Source organism: Hippoglossus stenolepis, chromosome 21 (genome assembly GCF_022539355.2).
Source record: "Hippoglossus stenolepis isolate QCI-W04-F060 chromosome 21, HSTE1.2, whole genome shotgun sequence".
In the NCBI taxonomy this organism is placed as follows: Eukaryota; Metazoa; Chordata; class Actinopteri; order Pleuronectiformes; family Pleuronectidae; genus Hippoglossus; species Hippoglossus stenolepis.
This window is the reverse complement of record NC_061503.1, coordinates 18,655,789-18,674,805: the sequence shown is the minus strand read 5'-3', so window position 1 is coordinate 18,674,805 and position 19,017 is coordinate 18,655,789. Positions and strand designations below refer to the sequence as shown.

The window sequence follows — 19,017 nt, the reverse complement described above, 5'->3', positions numbered from 1 at the left end:
AAAAAGTGTTTTTTTCTTTCTTTTCCTCTTGATTTGTTGTTTTTTCCACTTGTGAAAAGTTTCCTGCTCCATGGACCGTTAATAAAGATGGAGGACATGACAGCTCCCACAAAAGTGAAGCCAGGGAGCCTCCATCGCCCCCTGGTGGCTGCTGCAGTATAGGTCATAAAATGGAAACGTCATGATTGACTTGTGATTGGTCGCTTATGTTGTATTTGATTTGATTTGATTTGAGGACACAACTGTGAAGGTGTCTGTTCTGAGTTGTGGAGGTTCATCATCTGTCTGTTGTCCCTGTTCACCTCTCAAAGCTGCAGCGTCGTAGAAACCCACAGGAACCTTGTTTTAAAATCTACGTCGGGCTAAGAAATGTAAAAAATGATGCACGAGACATCCTGGAGTTCTTTGAATGTAACGTAGCATCTCCGCCGTCGTGGTGAGAGGAAACGAGCACGTACAGAAGGAATTGATGTTCTACTCTTTAACTGTGCGTCTTTTCAAACTGTCGATCGAGAGGTTGAATCTCGGTCGAGAATCTGATCTGCAACAAAAGCAAGAAAATCTGAAAAACTAAGATTTAAACTCGAGTCGGTGACATGAGATCGATTTTTTTAACTGTGCGGATTCTATTTGTTGTTATTCTGTGTTAATGTGGAGTTGTTGTGCTAGAACATTACTACATGTACAGTATAATGTCATACTGTTCATCATCAGGTATATTTCTCAATACAGCATTTGTATATCTCTCTCTCTCTCTCTCTTTATATATATATATATATTTAAATTTCTCCCGGGTCGGTATATACAGAACACGTATGTACAGACGTTTCTGGTATTTACAAAAGTCCCATCGCACGTTGAAAGAGAGAGGCGGAGCAGCACAGTGACGTTGAGGCCGTTTGTCGCGGACGTTCTCAGGACAAGAGGAAAATCTTACAAACGTGGAAACAACAGAACCCGCAGCGAGGCGAGTTACAAACGGCTGCTGTCGTACGCAAACCTCGTTTCTGCAGTTCTCTCTGAAACTGAACCTCGGATTCCTGAAAAGGTTTTCGACGCGACCGCGGGAAAACAATCACGACTCCTCAGACCCAGTAAAAAGTATTCAGAAATATATCTGTATAAATACTCTCATCAAAATAAACACGTATACACAAGTCTTTGCTTTTGCCTCTGGAACACGGACCAAAAATATCGTCAGATCAGGGGATCAGGGCTGAGAGGGAAACTGAGCTGCAGGAGCTTTTCTGTTGTTTCTGGGTTTTTGGATGGAATATGAATTTATCTTTTGATTCCTGAGAGCAGAGGACCAAACACTGCGTCTCTGTGCTCCGACAGCCGGCGGAGATTCTCCCACATTGAGCCTGAAGAGTCACCAGAGTCATTCTACACTGAATCAACTCAGCCAGGGAGATTGTGTTTGTTTGTTTGTTTGTTTGTTTGTTAGCAGGACAGGGGGACGTGACATTTCCTTGATGACAAACTGTAAACGATCTGGTGACCCACTCCAGGCTCCTCAGCATCAAACCTCCACAATCCCTGGGTTCAGCATTTCTTCAAACTGAAATGAATCCTTGTTGGATCCCATGTAACTTTACTTGCCGTCAAAAATAATGATGAGTAATCACGGGGAGTTTGTCGTTTTTCAGGGGTTTGTTTTATATACTTGCTCCGTGACAGCGTCCGTTATATTCTATCTGAGGAAGGTGGCGTCTTTATAGCTCTGCAGTGGATACAAAATATGATCTGAGTGGATTTACAATGTTAATCAAGTCATAAACTCTGGAAATTGTACAGTATAAACAATAAATATTCAGCGGTTGATATTCTGATTGAGTGTAAATACAGAGAGAAGCGAGACTCAACCTCTTTGCAACCTGGTGCTTATTTTCCTAAACGTCTAAAACATGCATTCCTGTTTATGCTCCACGACACCAACTGTGCAACGTCATATAATACGATTAGCAATCACAACACACTCACACACACACACACACACACACACACACACACACACACACACACACACACACACTGGCACGCTCACAGTGAACACTCAGGTGGGACAGAGACTCGGGGGTTGCATGCCGACACCCCTGAGGAATGAAGGGGGGAGAAAGCAGAGAGAAGCCGGGTGTCGGCAGGACAGATGTACAGTACCGTGTTGCTCTTCCTCACGAGAAACAGGCGCAGCAGCAGAGAGGAGCTCGCTCCTCCTGGCAGCTGCTTCCTGTCTCGTGTGGGAAGTTAAAGGCAATATTGCAAGTCGATCAAATAAGGCAAAAAACAAACATAAAACATGATTAAATAAAAAATAAACCAATCATAAAATGTCAAACGCCCCCCTGCTCTGCTTCATGTCTAACACCTCGGGGGGGTTGTGGGAATGGAGATCACCTTATTGTGTTTTTATTCTGCCGGATCGAGTTGTGATGAGGAGCGACAGCGAGTTCCAGCTGCAGAGGTGAAAGGTCAATGAGTTGAGTGACACGGTGGAGGAGCGGGGGGCGTGTCAGAGGGAACAGTGGGAGGAGTCATCATAGCACTGTGCTCTCAGACTCCTCCTCCGACTCGGCTCTGGCTTTGGTCAAACCGAGCAGCGCCACCGAGTTCCTGAAGGGGGAGATGTGGGGCAAGTCAAAAATACCGTCCAGCTCCATGTCAATGACGGGGATGTCCAAGTTGCAGAGAGAATCTGGCAGAGAAAACAAAAAGATACTGTTAGTGTTGTTAAGTGAAGACGGATCGTTCCAGATGTTCCACACATGAGGCGTCAGGGCTCCACAGCAGTGTGACGGTATGAAGGGATCAGATATGCACGACGAGGGAGCAGGATAACAAATCAAGTGCACAACAAAAGGATGCGGACGTGTCATTCTGAAACCTGCTGGATTCAGTCGTTACACCAGATGTTGAACCGGGATCGTTGTTGAGGTCTGACAGATGTTGCCTGACAACATCTGGTCATCACCAAGGTGTCGATGGGAACTTAGAAGTTGTCAAATGTCTAAAATATCATTGGACGCTGTTGCAGTACGATTTCTCTTAACCATTAAAAACCAGCAGCAGACTAAATGTATAAACGACAACATACTATACAACTTACTTTAGTTATATAAAGTATGTGGAGATCGAGTCAATTCCAATAACTCCCACAATGCAACAGTCACATCTTCATTCCCTGCTCTCATCTCTCAGACTATTTCTCCCCAGTGAGACAATAAATCTGATCAGTAAACAAAACTGTGAAGTGAAATCAGTGGAGGACAATCTGTAACAATAAAACCTTACACAGCTTCACCTTGATAAACTGCAAACATGGGGATGGAAATAAAACATTTAATTAAAAAGATTTTATGTAATTTATATGAAATCGTGCATCACTGACGTTCACACCTGATTCAGACCATGTTACTAACACACTAGTGACACTCGTGATGAACAACTGGTGCAGCTTGGGTGAGAATGACGACAGATCCACAGTGCAACACGTGTGATGGGCGACGTGCACAGGCAGGGGGCGCTGACTGAACAGCAGGGGGCGGTGAGGCACAACATTGTGGAGTGGAGTGGGAGTGAGGGGGGGCAGTGACTGTGAAAGCCTGGGGTGGGAGGGGTGTGGAATAAAGGCGTCCACCCTGGTCTGTTCAGACCGGACAGAAAAGCCATGCATCGCTCTCAGCCACCATGCAACGGCGAAGGGAAGCTGCTGTTGGGGTCGGTGTGATGAGCAGGTGGCATCGGGAGCGAGGCTGCCACAGACGCAAGGCTGCGAATCAGATGTTGGCCTGATCCCAAAGTCTGCGTCTACTGGCAGCGTCGCTCCACCGTGAAGGGTCTGGATCGCTCGCAGGGGTGGAGGAGGAGGGGAGAGGGGAGGTGAGGCTTTGACACGGAAAATGCCTGCTTACCCTAAAAGTTTCTCTCACACATAGAATCACACTGAACCTGTCGCCTCATACCGCTGCAGGTGAGACAATGAGAGCAGTCGACAGGAAGGAAACAGGATTAGAACCGACGATGAGGAGGGGAAGAAAAACTATTGACATAAATATCTGTGCAGCGGTGAGCGGACAATCCAATAAACACAAAGCAATGTAAAGTTCTGTGGTTATTTAGTGTTAAATCCATTGACTGGTATCAGGTTTCTTGTGAAAGCTGCTGGTTGAGAAAGACGTGTTTTATGTGGAAATCATTGAGCTACAGCAGAAATCACACACGAGCTGTCATCCGTTCCATTACCTGTGGACATGCTCTCCCCAGGAGACAAACCGTCCAGGAGACCCGGTGACGTGTCCAGAGGCTGCGGACTGGAGCCGGGTGTGGAGGGGGGCTGAGGAGGAGGTAAGCTGGGTCTCTGCCGCGGCGGCTTCGGGGTCGGCCTGGCCTTCGTCAGAGTCCCGGCCAGCGAGGGCGGAGAGGACAGAGACGGGGTGGAGGCCATCTGGGCCTGACACGGGGAGCCGATGGTGGCGTATCCCTGGGGGTAGCTGAAGCCGTAAGGGGAGGGGGTGCTGGGAGGGGTGGGCGACAAGCTGACTGGAGACGGCTGACCCGTCGACTGGTCGGACATGGCTCCTGACTGGCAGTACGGGACCTTGGGCGGGATCGGGGCCAGTTTCTTTGCTGTGGACACAAGGAAAATAAAACAGATCTCCATCATATAAGATACGATGCAGCTACAATCTTAACTTTTCCCATCTTTTCTTATCTTTGCGTATCTGGTCTCATCTTATCTCAGGAGTTTTGCTTTGAATCTGTTTATTTAACCTTTTGTGCTCCTTCATGTCGATCCGGCAGCATTCGGCTCAGACCGAGACCGATGTTGTGGCATTTGAAATTTTAAAGGATATTCACAAAACAAGACGTGTGTGAAAAAGGCTCTGAGACGCCAGAAGCTGGAACTTTAACAAACCAATGAAAGACAAAACGTTACAGGTTGAATAACGTGAAGGTTGGACGTTCAGGCCTTTGCAGTGAAGCCACACAGTCACACTCTTATCACCTCTCCTCAGGGAGTGAGGGCTGTGCTCGGAGTGCTGCGACTGTCCTCCAGGGGTCACTGTTCCTTGGAATCCCTTCTGTCCGATCACTGGAGACAGCTCCTTGTTCTTCAGGGTGCTGAGGAGAGAAGAACCAACACACACATACACAAATTACAGCTGCGTGCAAACCCACTTCATCATTTATCAACCCGGTTTCCACGAACGAGAGCAGCCGCGGTTCGATGACACGCCGAGCGACCGTCGTCTCTGTGGTGGTGCAGCAGAAGCAGCTCAAACAATCCCAAATAAACCCTGATGGCTTAATGGATTTTCCTTATTGGACAGAGCAGTGCAGCGTGAATGCCAATTGGAGGAAGGGCCTGAAGGTCAAGACGGACCCAGTTCACACGGACTGACTGACGGACGGACGCCCTCCCACTCAGCAGATGAGCCACAGCGGATGAATGAAGCTGCTGGGGTTTAGCGTCGGGGTGGAGCCATGCAGATGATTTCACTCCAACAAACACTGATCTGTTGTTTCTGTTCATATTCGAGGTCTGAGCCTGCAGTCTGCCGCTCAGGGTTGACTGGGCCCACTGGCATGACTCATTAACGCCCACTGTTATAATGGTATTCACGGAAAAAAGCTTTGAATCTCCCTTGTTGCCTGGCAACCGGCTCCTGAATATCCTGGCAACACTGAAAGTTATGGATTGCATACATGCCTATTAAATTAAACATGGATCTGATAATGGAATTCCTGAAGCGCATTGACTTCCATGACTGACGGGTACAAAACCGAGGGAATTAGTGAGAGAGAGTCGGGTTGTTGGAAGCGTCTTAATCCCCCTCATCCTCTTCTCCCCTCATCTCATCCCTCTCTCGTCTCTGGTCCCCGTTTGTGTGTTAATAGTGAGTTCAGCAGGGTTTGTATTTACCTAGTCGGCTTGGCTCCTCGCTCTCGGCTACAGGCACAGGCTGCCCACGGAGGGGGGGCGGACAGGGGGGTGTTGGGGGGTTTGGGGGAGCCCAGGAACAGGTCGTGACGAGTAAGAACGAGCGGGGGTTTGATGTAAAGGGTGGAGCCATTCGTTTCGGAAAGGGACGCATGCGGAGCATCGGACAGGGAGGCCTGTTTGGGGAGGTGCAGGGAGCTGGGTTTGGGGTTGGAGTTGACGTCAAGCTGCTGAGGGGACGGGCACAGAGAGTGGGGGGGTGGGGGTGGGCTGTAGCCGGAGCGGCGGGGGGGAGGGGACGGGCCGGGAGGCACGGATTCAGGGCTGGGAGCGACGGGACGCATACCCGGAGGTGCTCGGGCGTAGAAATGGTGGTGAGGGAGTGAGAAGGACGAGCAAGAGGAGGAGGAAGAGGATGAGGAAGAGGGGTAAGGGGGAGGCGGCCTCTCCTCCTCGGGGGAGGGGTAGGCGTAACAGGACTCCGACCAATTGGAAGATGCATCATCCGAGCTGCAATGATAAAAATATGAAGGTTTCATGGGGAAGTGAGCTGAGTCTCCAGAGGCTGAAACGCTGTTAAAGTGGATGAACACGTTAGTTTCTGAGGAGAAGTGGGATGTGCAGGTTCAGGTTTGTTCCATCGTGAGGGAGGAGATCAGGTGAGGTGTTGGGAGGGAGGAGAGGAAAAGACATGAAAACCTCTGGAGTTCAAATTACAACAATGAAATAGAACAGAGAAGTCACCTCATCCATTGCAGGGCCTTGCGACAATGGACTGTGATGCTGCTAATGATGCTCGGACTATCGGCAAAAACAAAATACAAAGACAGAACATGCACATGCAGCAATGAACCATTTCTGCTGAACTGTGGATGAACTTTTCCCAACTTTTTCTACGTTTTGTTTTCGTGACACACGAAGCAGCCTGAAGAGAAGCGAGATCTTCAGCGTCGCCACTCGGGCATAAAATGAACTCTGAACGACTCGTACACATTCAAGGATGAGGAATCATTAAAAGAGGAAACATTAGAAACTTAAAGAGCGAACACACAGTTTGAAATGACATGCTTCATCCCAGACGATGACGGGGGGTGACGAGGTGAGAGGATGAGTATTTCATGGAGGGGTGGGCAGCAACAGACAAGATCATTCGCCGTTCTGGCGTCAGTCGCAGGCCGCAGCAGCGCACGTGGCGAGGAGGCAGCAGCAGCGGGTGGGAGGCGTGTGAGAGACGGGGGGTGAAACAGGAGGATGAGGCACAACAGCCTTACCTGGCTCGGTCACTGCTAGTGGGAGGAGGGATGGGGAGGGGAGACGCACATTTCCCCTTGTTGCTCGGGGTGAGCGCGTCAGTGGGCGGGTAGGGGGTGCACGCCGGTGGCGTGAGGCGCTACGCGCGGACGACGAGCCCCTGCGCGACACCCAAGTGGTATCCATCACCCTGACTCCCATGCTGCAGTGGGACAGAGATGCAGAGGGAGGGAGGGCGTGAGGTTGAGTGGGTCGTGGGTGGTGGGGGGGGGTGTCAGGTTTCCACACCCTGACCGCAGCTGAAAGAGGATCCGCCTCCCTGTCATCTACACCAGCACTGACCCTGGATCAGCCTCTAACCTCACTGGGATCCACCTGTAGAGGCCTGATCTGCTCATGGGCCTCAGCAGGAAACAGTCATAAATCAACTTTATCCCACGTGTGAGCGACGGGAAATATCACAACCTGAAATATCACAACCTGAAATAACTGTAAGATCAGAGCAGATCGGAGGAAATGGACGGGAACACTGGGAATGTTAGAACAAGTTAGACAGTTCGACACGAGTAGTGACATGAGATCAATTCCACTCTTATGAGGCTGATTAGCTTAGCTTAGCATGAACGCCGGTCCAAAGAAAAGATACAATCCACCCATCAGCATCTCTGAAAGACACAAACTCACACATTTGGAAGTTGTGTACAACAGAGAGTTTTGGTTTCATGGAGCATTCGGTGCCAGACCCGATGTGACTCTGGTTCTGGTGCTGGAAGGTGAATTCTCGTTTCCTTTGGACAGAGCCAGACTAACTGTTTCTAACCTGTTTCCAGGCTTTTTCTAACTGTTCCATTATTGTGACGGGACAAACAGGAAGTAGCTGAACTATGCAGTCGGGCCAAGACGAAGCAACAAGAGGCTTCTGTGTTCACCGGCTCAACGAGTCCGTCCGCTGCCAGAAACTGAGAAGATGCTTCTTATGTAAACACAGAAAGAAAGAGCTGCTTTGTTCAAGTGTCCGCTCCACTCTGTCACACACACACACAACGCACACGCACACACACACACACACACACACACACACACACACACACACACACACACACTGCTCCTGTCAACGTGCAGCTGAGACAGACGATGAAGTGACTGATGATGGAGGAAGAGGAACCACATACTGTACCTTTGTATCTTCCTAATGCTGCAGTGTTAGAACAGAGACAAGCACAAGTGAGGTCAAAGGTCACGGACGACACGGAAGTCTCCGCAGGCTCGTCAACAGCATCGTTATCAAAGCTAAGCAGCAACTTGGGACGGATCGACTTCTAGCGAGGAGAGCGAGCTGTGGCGTGAAACGTGCGACGACCAAACCCACAGAGAAAATGACTGTTCCATTTAGTCTTTATTAGGTCAAACTCTCCCTAATGGATTCCAGAGAATGTCCCAAAGACACGGGGACACATGTGGAAGGTTTCCTGCAGCTGCAGGGACGAACAGGAACATTTCATTTACATATAAACTCCACAGATATGATTCACAGACATGAAGGAATCATAAGTGTGGTATCAAGCCTAAAATCACGACTTACTTATTTCAGTTATGTTAGTTAAGTATAAGTTTATGGTTAAATTGTTAAATATCAAACCTCGAATACATTTCTTTGTCACGTCAAAGGTTTGATAACATCTTAGGAGATTGCCCCGTAATATCAGCTTAGCCGTCGGCCCCCAAAGAAAATCCTATGAAGTTTATGCAGCACATTTTTCATTCATTTCCTAAATCTGAAATCTGTTGTACATAGAGAGCTTTCACAGTCAGACCCTGGTTGTGAGGAGCGCTGGATGTTGAAAGTTGAGCTCTATCGATCGGACCCAGCACGCACCCGTCTGGGTTTCATTAGCCGGGCCACTCGTGGTTCCTGAGCTGCAGACGGCTCAGACCACTCAGGGTCTAATAAGAGCGAGGGGGGGTATTAAAGCCTCAAAGAGACACAGAGAAAAAGGAGAAAGTGACTAACTGCTGTTTGGCTAATCCTCCTCCACAGCTCTCAGTCTGTCAGGTTCCTCATGACACAGACTAAATGTCATCTCTCGCTCCGTCTGTCTGACTCCTCCCTGACCTCGTTTCTCTCTGTTTCTCACTTCACACCCAGACGTCGGGGGCTTGAAGAAACTCGGGGCAGGTGTCGCAGAGAAAGACGCCACATCCTGTCTGTTGTGAAACTGAGCTGCTCCCTGAGGTCACTACTCACACGAAACTTGCGTCATCAGTGGGGAATTCTTCTACCTCACATGTCCCGCAAATCTCTGCTGCACGTCCCTCACGTCAAACTAAAACATCTGCAGTTGCTGCTTCATAGCTGTGACACCAGTGGAAATTGGGGTTAAGTATTTTTGAAAATAAAAAAAGCCAAATACCCAAGAGGAGAATCGTACCCGTCTTTCTTATAGAACTCCAGCATCATGTTGTCCGTGGCGACGCTGAGCGGCCGCCGGCTCTGGTCGTTCTGTTTGCGTTCCATCTGATCCAAGTCCGGAGACGGCATCAGGCTGTAGTTAGCGTTGTGGTTGGTGTGGACAGGGCTCCCGTAGTTCCCTGTGACGTTGAACTCGATTTCTAAGAAAGAGAAACAGCGTAAGTCTTGTTGTAGTGTCTCAAATAAAATGCACACAGTCTGCTTCCTCTTGTAAATTCTTTCTCTCCTCACCTCCGGGGAAGAACCAGTCGGCGTGCTGGATGACCGGCTCGATGATGCCCACGATTTGCAGGGAAACTGTCGTCATCATCTCCGTGATGTTGCTGCAGCAGACGGAGGACAGACGAGACACAGACTTCATTTTTATGACGGAGAAAAGTCACCGTCTGGATCTGGAGGATTTATGCTAGGGCTGCAATTAAGACATTTTCACGATGCTGCAGACGCGAGGAGATTAAAACCATTTCAGGAATGTGGCCTATTGAAAATACTAATTAAAAGTCCGAGAGGGATAAAGAGTCAGAGAGATTTACACAGAGACATAAAGCGAGCGTCCTTCAGCCTCCTCAAAATGGAAATGTGTTGGACTTGTGCCCACTGGTCCTTTTGTTAACAGCACTCGTGGAACTTTGAGCATCACGACGACCGGCAGCTCAGATTTTCCACTGAGGAAAATGAGTTTGGAGTCGAGAGACAGTTTCCCCTCTTCTCTGTCAGTCTGATACATCCACTGCTTTCAAATAGAATAATAGAATAATAGAATTACCCCCCTGTGGTTATGTGCCAACCAGTGCAGTTTTAGTCTACGTACTTTTATTTTGTTCGTATGAGCTCAGACGAACAGGGGATCAACACTAACTTGACCTTTGACCTCCAAACTCTAATCAGTTCATCTGTGAGTCCGACTGAACGTTTGTACATAATCTAAGGAAATACCTTTAAGACCTTCTTGAGATATCGTGTTCATAAGAGTCAGACGGAAATCCGGACAACATGAAAACCTAATGCCTCCGTGTCGCAGGCACAGAAACACAAGAAAGATGTTTCTTATATGAAGATGTCGTCTGTCTTACCCGTCGTTGTGCGTCCAGAGCAGGTTTGGTCCGAGGACTATCGCGATGTTTCCGGGTGTCATCTTGTTCTCATCCTGGTACTCCGTCAGTTTGAAGAGAAATTTGATCAAATACCTGTAAAACAACAGACACATGACTTCAAACACTTATAACTTCAACGTTAACCCGACGCTGATATGTCCAAAGTGTCTGAGGATCAACGTGACCTTGACCTTTGACCTTCGACCAAGTTTAATCAGTTCATCTTTGAGTCCAACTGAATGTTTGTGCCAGATTTGAAGAAATCCCCTCAAGGAGACATGTTCACAGGAATAGGATGGACGGACAATCTGGGTGTCGGCGGCGCAGAGGAATACAAGCACTTGTTGATTCAGGTGAAGTTTCCTTCCTCAAGTATATATATATATATATATATATATATAAATATATATAACAACAGATAAACAGTGAGCAGCTTGAAACAGAACAGTTTGCTCTCATCGTGTCTTCGTGACCCAAACTGAGCTGAATCACATTATTCCAGTAAACAGCTCGGAGACAGAAACGGGCCAGTGGGTTTCTGTGGCTCTGTGCACGCAGCTGAGCTGGATGACTCATCGTGGGCCCGACCACAGCTGAGTGAACATCCGGCAGCTCGAGCACAGATCATCTGGACGGGTCGGACAGGTCTTCTCAGAGGACGACTCTCCGAGAGGAAACGCGCCCTATTTGTGCGATTCCACGATGACACTGACAAGTGCTGCAGTGTCTCGCTCTTCTTCTTCTTTCCTCTTCTTCTTTCCTCCTCCTCACTGGGCCTCCCCTCGTTTCTTTCCTTTGGATCACGAGACGAGTTCTTCAGCAGATATCCAGCTCTCCGACCCCCAGCACTGGTTCACATAGAGGTCGATGTGTTTTCATGGACGAGTCAACTGATGGAAGCTCAGACGGATTTATTCAGATTTGAGGAAGCAAACAGAGACTAAGAAGATACAAGGACTGAAAAGCCAATGATTCTCTTTCTTCAACCACAATAAAAGTTTTTTGTGATAAGAGGTTAATTCAACCGCTGCAGCAAACAGATATTCACTAAGCAATGACTTCATGAAATAATAAAAAAGGTCATAAACACATACACATGCCTCAAGTTTATTAAACCATGAGAGATGAACTGTATTATTGAGATGAACTGGATTATTTTCGCTGGTTGACGATGTCAGGAGGGAAACATGGAAACAGTGACTCACTTAAAGTTGTTGTTGTTGGCGGGGGGGAGTTTCTCACAGGCGCTGAGAAGAGCCTGAAGCCTCTTGTCTTGATCTTGAATGCTGCAGAACGACAGAGAAGACAGAGAGATAAATAAATAAAGCTAAAGACAAAGTTGGAAAAGGCTGGAACAACAACATGATACTGAACAGATCCTCACTTTGAGGCCTGGATCCAGTCGTTGTAGAGTTCAAAGGTCATCAGAGGCTCAGGCAGCTCCCGCAGGTACGACTTCAGGGCCCCTGCAGAGATCAACAGGAAACCACGATGAACACCAATGAAGATATAATGCAGATGTGTCAGCAGGAGCTCGAGGCGTCTATATGACGACCAGCGGGGAAATATCCATATGCACATGAGCAGGATGATGATAAACCTGCTGTGATCTGATCGGCATATTAACGACTTAATACAGAATCAGTTCCATGTGATATACAGGGTTCACAGCAGGGGGGGGGGTCAGCGTCCGTGTGGAGGAAGAAGAGGGAACATCTCTTCATCAAGCAGCACGGATATTCAGATTGTTGTGAAGAGAGATGAGCCAACATCTGTTAAATCTGTCAGACTCATTAAAACGTCCTCAGGGTCAATTTCAGATTAACTTTAAAACCACAAAACTTGGAGATGTAATTTTTTTTTAACCGATCAGGAGGAATACAGTAAGTCCCGTTATTAAACCAGTCAGTCGTCAGTGTTTACTGGAGCATGTGCAGGAAGACAAATGAATCACAGTCGTGGCCACATCCCTCCCACGATGAGCCCGTGTTCAACTGAGTTAGCTCCAACTGGAAATCTAATTTGTGAGCCTGTCCCACTGGGGCGGGGGCGTTGGCGGCGGCGGCGGCGGCGGCGGAGGGGAATCTGGCGTGTAGGCGTTCATCTTCCATTCAGCCTCGGTTATAATCAGTTGGCTCTTCGCTGCAGACGCATCAAACCAGAGGGAACCTGCTGTGGTTTCAAAATAATTCCTGGTATCTAATGTGTTTAGCACCGATCGCACACACAACATGCCTGTAAATACACAGACTGACGTGCACGTAGACACACACACACACAGACACACACACACACGCAGACAGACTGACAGCAGCTGTCTCCCACTGAGGGAAGCCCTGACTTGGTTTTGTTTGTCTTCCGCCCACGAGTCTCTGGGGGAAACGAACGCAGCCGACCAGAGAGAGGAGACATGTCGGAGAGAAGCCCAGTCATCCGTCGCTGAGAATTACACTTCCACCCACAAGTTCTGCTCCAACCATGGGGGGGGGGAATCATTTCTCCATTTTGTTTGGTCTTGTTGTGATAGAGGAGGTGGGTCTCACACTGAGCAGTTTATTAGGAACACCCACACGCCTGTTTATTCATCAAATCTGCCCGTCAGGGGGCAGCAGTGCAGAAACAGTTGCTTTAAGGCCTCAGTGACCTTGACCTTTGACCTTTGACAAACAAATTACTACAACTTCATCCTCAGGTCAAAGTCATCCGTCGTACCACATTTGAAGAAATTGCCTCGCGTCGTTTCTGAGGTATCGCGTTTTCAAGTGTTGCTAAAAAATATTAATGAGATCATAAAATCAAAAAAAATAAATCTTCACACACACAGAGAGTTTTGTTTAGATTATTTTGGTTTTAAACTAATTTATTCATTCATTCAAGTTCTTTCAGAATAAGATCCTGTTGTTCTCAAGTCAAATGAACAAACACGAGTCAGGACTTGTTTTAGAAATTTCGAGAACATATTCTTAAGCTACAGATATGAAAAGATGTTATATTGGAGAAACCATGTTTTCATCTGACAGCGAGCTTCAGTACAGACGAGCAAAAAAAATCAATAACAGCTTCATCAGAGCTCCAAAGCTTTTCTGTCTTTCTCCGCTGCTCCATCACGGGTTGGATTTAAAAAAACGATCAGTGACGACAACAGAAAGAATCCAAGAAAACTGATTCTGCTTTTCGCTGCACAAGACGGAGAATGTGTCTGACGCTAATCCCAGTTATCTACTGAATACTTTATGAAAAAAAGAGCAGTTGGCTGCTGACGGTCTCACGGCAGCTGAATCCGAACCAGGTCTGAAACAATCCTCTCATGTGGCTCTTACACAACACGCTCAAATGAAGCTTGATTCACCGCTGAGGCTGACGAGCGGAATTAGAAATGTGTGCAGGAGGAATAAATACAAACAGCGACAGGGATTAAAATATATCAGGGATTTACTCTCGTGGATTCTGTTGATTCCCCCCAAAAACTGTCTCAGCAGCACAGGCTCATATTCCCATTCAGGAGCTCAGGTGTGTGTTGCGGGGCGCTCACCTGCGATGGCGTGCGGGTCTGCGGAGTACTCCTGCACGTCCAGCACGCCGCAGTCCAAAGACGCCTTCAGCTTCTTCAGTTTGGAGGCGGAGGGGGCGATTCGGAACAAACCCTGCGACACAACGTGCGGACGAGTCAGAAGAAGTTAAAACCAGCGCTACCACCGCGTAGAAATACCACATTGAAATACTACTGAAGTAAAAATACTCTTTATAGGAAGAAAGCTCAGCTGCTTTCTCTTGTTTTTTGGTCCAGATGCACAAACACATTTGGATAAGATAAGATCAGCTGTTATTGACCCTCCTTCAAGTATCAGTAGATTTATATTGCAGTGATAGCAGCGGGTTGTAGAGCCGCTCCGTTCTGTGTCCTCGTCTGAAACCAAACCTGCGTCTGCACAACTCGAGGGACACGCTGCAGACGAGTGAGGAGCTGAGTCAGCAGCAGTTCAGCCCAACAGGTCAATGTGTGTTTCCTTTAACGTCGGGAATCAATTACTCCCAACGTCCAAATTCAACTAGATTAACGGGATTGAATTTACTTTACTTTACATGCATTTTTAAGTCTTTCTCTGTCAATATTGTAAAACATCAAATTAGAAACGAAATAACCTCTTTCATAAGCTTAGTTTTGATTTGTTAATGGGAATCATTTTGAACTGGGTCCAGTGAAGCTCCCTGGACATCAGAGGATTTCTCACCATCACACACTAATCACACAGAGTCAAAGTCAAAGTGCTTTGTAGAAATGTAACTGTAGCATTGACCTCATTAGATACAGTTTGCCCTTTAGTTATTAGTGTGTGTGTGTGTGTGTGTGTGTGTGTGTGTGTGTGTGTGTGTGTGTGTGTGTGTGTGTGTGTGAGTCTGACCTCCTCCTGCATGCCACACTCCAGCAGCATAGTGACACAGGCCTCGATGGGGAAGGCAATATCTCTCCCGCTGAGCGCTAAGTGCTCCTCTAATGGTTTCCCATAGCACGGCTTCTCCACCCAGGTCTCTGTCAAAACACACACACACACACACACACACACACACACACACACACACACACACACACACACACACACACACACACACACACACACACACACAGAGAGTTACACTCATAAACATGCACAGCGGCACGACGCACACATTAGCAGCTCTGCCGCTGCAGAAACTGACCAAAACACACAGAGAATGAATTTCCTGGGTGACAGATATTTATCATGTGTGATGTGTGGACCCACAGAACATGAACACAGCGTCTTCTGGCTCCGGTGAAAAGACGCTGGTGGTTTGAAATGTGTCGTTCATGCAGATTTTAAAAGAAGCAGGACGACACTAATTGAATTTCCATTTTAACGTGAAATTAAACATCTGCTCCGGCTCCGTGTGTTTAAGAGTCAGTGTTGTAGTCGAGTTTCTCTGGTTTCTGCTCAAATTCCTTGGTGTAAACTCTTATTCGGTGCTGCACTTATATTTTGCTCAGTAAATGTAATTAATCCTGCACTTAAACAAATGACTTCCTCATAAACACATCTGTTAATTAGCTGCGGTTCTCACAGCCCAAACACTTTCTGGAACTTTTCCTGCAGCCCCCTCGTAAAATATCTGGAAAATATATATAAAGTGAGCGAGGGGGCGTGTTGATGACGCTTCTAACCCGTGACGGACGTGAAACAAATATCTCAGGATGAAGAAGAGGAGCCAAACACGTAGAAGACGAAGTACGCAGCGAAGTACCGTGAAGTTATTCCCTGGGGACTGGGCGGGAGAAACTCTGGAAATTGTTCGGAACAACTGAGTGTTCTTACGTTCAGCCCCTGTGGATAATGTGAGGAGAGAGTCTGAGAGCAGCTATGGATATAAACCTGCTGTGATAAGTGCAGCACATCGAAGAGTCACAATCCTGTGTGTGTGCGTGTGTGTGTGTGTGTGTGTGTGTGTGTGTGTGTGTGTGTGTGTGTGTGTGTGTGTGTGTGTGTCTCCGACTCACCCTGATGAGCTTTGATCTGCGGCAGAACACTCTGAAGCAGCTCTAATGACTTCCTGTGGTACTCGGCCTGGACTTCTATCAGCTACACACAGAGACGGAAAGAGAGAGAGAGAGACGTGACGAAGACGAAGACGAAGACGAGGAGCATTTCTTTGCTTCCCTCGTGTCGCAGTCTGCAGGGACGCTGCACTTACTGTCTGGAAGTAGCTTGCATAGTCAATTTCTTTGGCCACAAAGCTGTACATGTCTGCCGATAACTGATCCTGGAGGGAGAAGAGTATAAGAGCATGAGAAAGACAGGACTCATATCTGAAACATTAAAAAGCCTGAATGAGTTTAATGACGAGCTCCAGGGAGCCGTGTTGTTCACACAGCTGAGACAGCATTGATCCTGTTAGTTTCACCTGTGAGCTTCTCTCTGCTGCGACGACTGAAAACCTGAGGATCGGTCTCGTGAAAAGTCAGAAACATAAAGCTTGAACTTTATATGTAGTACAATGTCTTTCCCTGACTCTGATCTGACCCTATATTTAATCGTTTGATTTGATTTGATTCAAAGTAAAAGTGAAGACTGACTCGACAGATCTCCATGCGGTTGGCTGCCTCCTCCATCTCCTCCCTGAGGTGGTCGGCCTTGGCCCCTGTCGGCTGCAGGTTGCTGGACAGTCCTGACGACTTGGTGGACTGGTAATACCTGGAAACACAACATCGCATGGTGTCAGAATAAATAGAGCTGGAGTCAAACGCTACAAGACATCGTCTCTCGCTTTAAAGGTCGGGGACGTATCAGAGACATTCACGACTCTTATTTCATATTTCTTATAAAAAAACACACATTGTAAACATGTAGTGGAGCAAAAGCAAAAAGGACCTGACAATAAATCTACTTAAGTAAAGTACAGATGAAAATATATGACAAATAAACTTAGTACATCCGTCCATCTATTATCTAGACTACTTCTCCTGTTGAGGGTCGTGGAGGGGGGGGCTTCCAGAGGCGGGTACAACCTGGACGGGTCACAGGGGGGGGGCCGCCCCTGAAAGTATCAGCCCTGACAGAAATCAACATCAACAGCTACTTTGCACAAAGTTTTTGGAATCACTCAAGTCTTCCACTGTCAAAAGTGACAACCTCTCTGTCCTCCATCCTTCACCCGGAGCAGCTCCTCTAATTCTCTCTCCTCTCCGTCTACGTGCCAGACTTCCTGTCTGAGTCGAGTGTCTGAACAGTCTGAGTGGAGATCATACGCGGCGCTGCCAGAGGAGCTCAGCGCACAGCGGGATGACGGCAGAAAGTGTCTCAGATTTGGGTCACTAAAAAAAATAAATAACTCGAAGTCACAGCCTGGACCGCAGTGAGTAAAATCACATTTCTCCGTGTCACTGCTCGTTGTGGCGGCGCGGCGACAGCGAGGCAGCGATCAGAGAACAGTCTCTGATTCGACGAGAGGGAAATCCGCACTGACGCGATGACTCAGGGATTTCAAGGTCACTCAGAGGTTCTCACTCCTCAAGATTCAGACGCTGAAACGCGGTGAATCAAGCATCGGGGAAGTTTTAAATCTTTTTTGCAACAAAGCGACGATGATTTCATCGATAATCACAGGTTTTTATTATCTGTGCAACTTAATTCACCTTAAAGCGATGATCACAATATGGTTCAAGGGGAAATCCACAAATTCTCTGCATCAAGATCAATTAACTTATTATAAACAGCTGCAACTGTCCAACTGAACTAAAACAACAAAATAAAAATACCTCCAGCAACCGACTGTCGAAAAGAATAAAACAAGCTGAATGTGTCTGAGGGAGGAGTTCACACAGGAAGCTGCAGCGTGAGGAGATTCAAATGATCCATCTTCACTGGGAACAATCAGATCCCAGTGACAGTCAGTGGGAAGCTGCAGGACCCGTCTATTCCCAGGGGATGAAGTTTCTCTGATCACACACACAGACTCACACACAGACACACACTCACTCACACACACAGACTCACCGTGTGCGTGCAGAGTCCATGTCCAGGACCAGTTTTGCTAAATGTTTCCTTTGTTTCTGGATGTTTGGGATTTCCACCTGCGGACAGAGCCGTGTGTTCGTGGGTGTGAAACACGACGAGGGACAGAAGATCAGTTCACTGGTTCATGTACAGACGAATCCAAATGAGTCTCAGCTGCAGTAAGTCACGTGTGTGTAGGTGAGTGTGCAGACGTGACTGTTAGTCAGGAGATGATGTATTTATGATCCAATTTAAAATGTTTTATATCGTTACTGTTCTCATTATGTGTGTTGAGGCCATTTTTTTAGGGTTTAATCGACTGGAAATGTTCGTTAAAAAAACACAAGAGATTCTAATTTGCCAAATCAAATGTGGCACGATGTGCCGTCTCCTTTCTGATCCTGTCGTTACCTCGGCGAGGTCGTACAGCGGCTCCACCACATCTCTCTCTATGGTGAGCTCGAACATGATGAGCTCCTGGGCGAGGCTGTCCTGCGTCTCGCCACAGAGCTTCAGCATCTTCCTGCAACGGACGAGAAACCCCGGGAAACATCAGCAAAGATTCGGGGGGGTTTAAACCAAAGAGCACATATCACCAGGTCTAGGAGGCAACAGTGAACATGATCCGTGAGAATTAAAGCAGCAACGTGATGGACACGGCATCGGGGACCATAAAAACATCCACAAATCTAGCTACGTATCAACATGCGCATTTTTTATTTCCTGTAATTTTCTCTTTGAGTTTTCTGAAAT

At 47.5% G+C, this 19,017-nt stretch overlaps 1 protein-coding gene across 1 annotated transcript in view; it reads right to left on the bottom strand.

Moving 5' to 3' along the window:
* Nucleotides 1-1,634: 1,634 nt before the first annotated feature.
* Nucleotides 1,635-19,017, bottom strand: part of LOC118100507 (rho GTPase-activating protein 44-like) — a 45,428-nt gene continuing 28,045 nt past the window's right edge. The window contains 19 exon segments of the mRNA XM_035145708.2: nucleotides 1,635-2,695; nucleotides 4,243-4,626; nucleotides 5,006-5,121; nucleotides 5,924-6,451; nucleotides 7,213-7,327; nucleotides 7,330-7,394; nucleotides 8,370-8,387; nucleotides 9,622-9,802; nucleotides 9,894-9,985; nucleotides 10,736-10,849; nucleotides 11,962-12,042; nucleotides 12,141-12,222; nucleotides 14,289-14,400; nucleotides 15,160-15,287; nucleotides 16,269-16,350; nucleotides 16,463-16,531; nucleotides 16,845-16,962; nucleotides 18,265-18,341; nucleotides 18,676-18,787. Coding sequence (XP_035001599.2) covers nucleotides 2,538-2,695; nucleotides 4,243-4,626; nucleotides 5,006-5,121; nucleotides 5,924-6,451; nucleotides 7,213-7,327; nucleotides 7,330-7,394; nucleotides 8,370-8,387; nucleotides 9,622-9,802; nucleotides 9,894-9,985; nucleotides 10,736-10,849; nucleotides 11,962-12,042; nucleotides 12,141-12,222; nucleotides 14,289-14,400; nucleotides 15,160-15,287; nucleotides 16,269-16,350; nucleotides 16,463-16,531; nucleotides 16,845-16,962; nucleotides 18,265-18,341; nucleotides 18,676-18,787 — 2,632 coding nt within the window. The 3' untranslated portion in view covers nucleotides 1,635-2,537.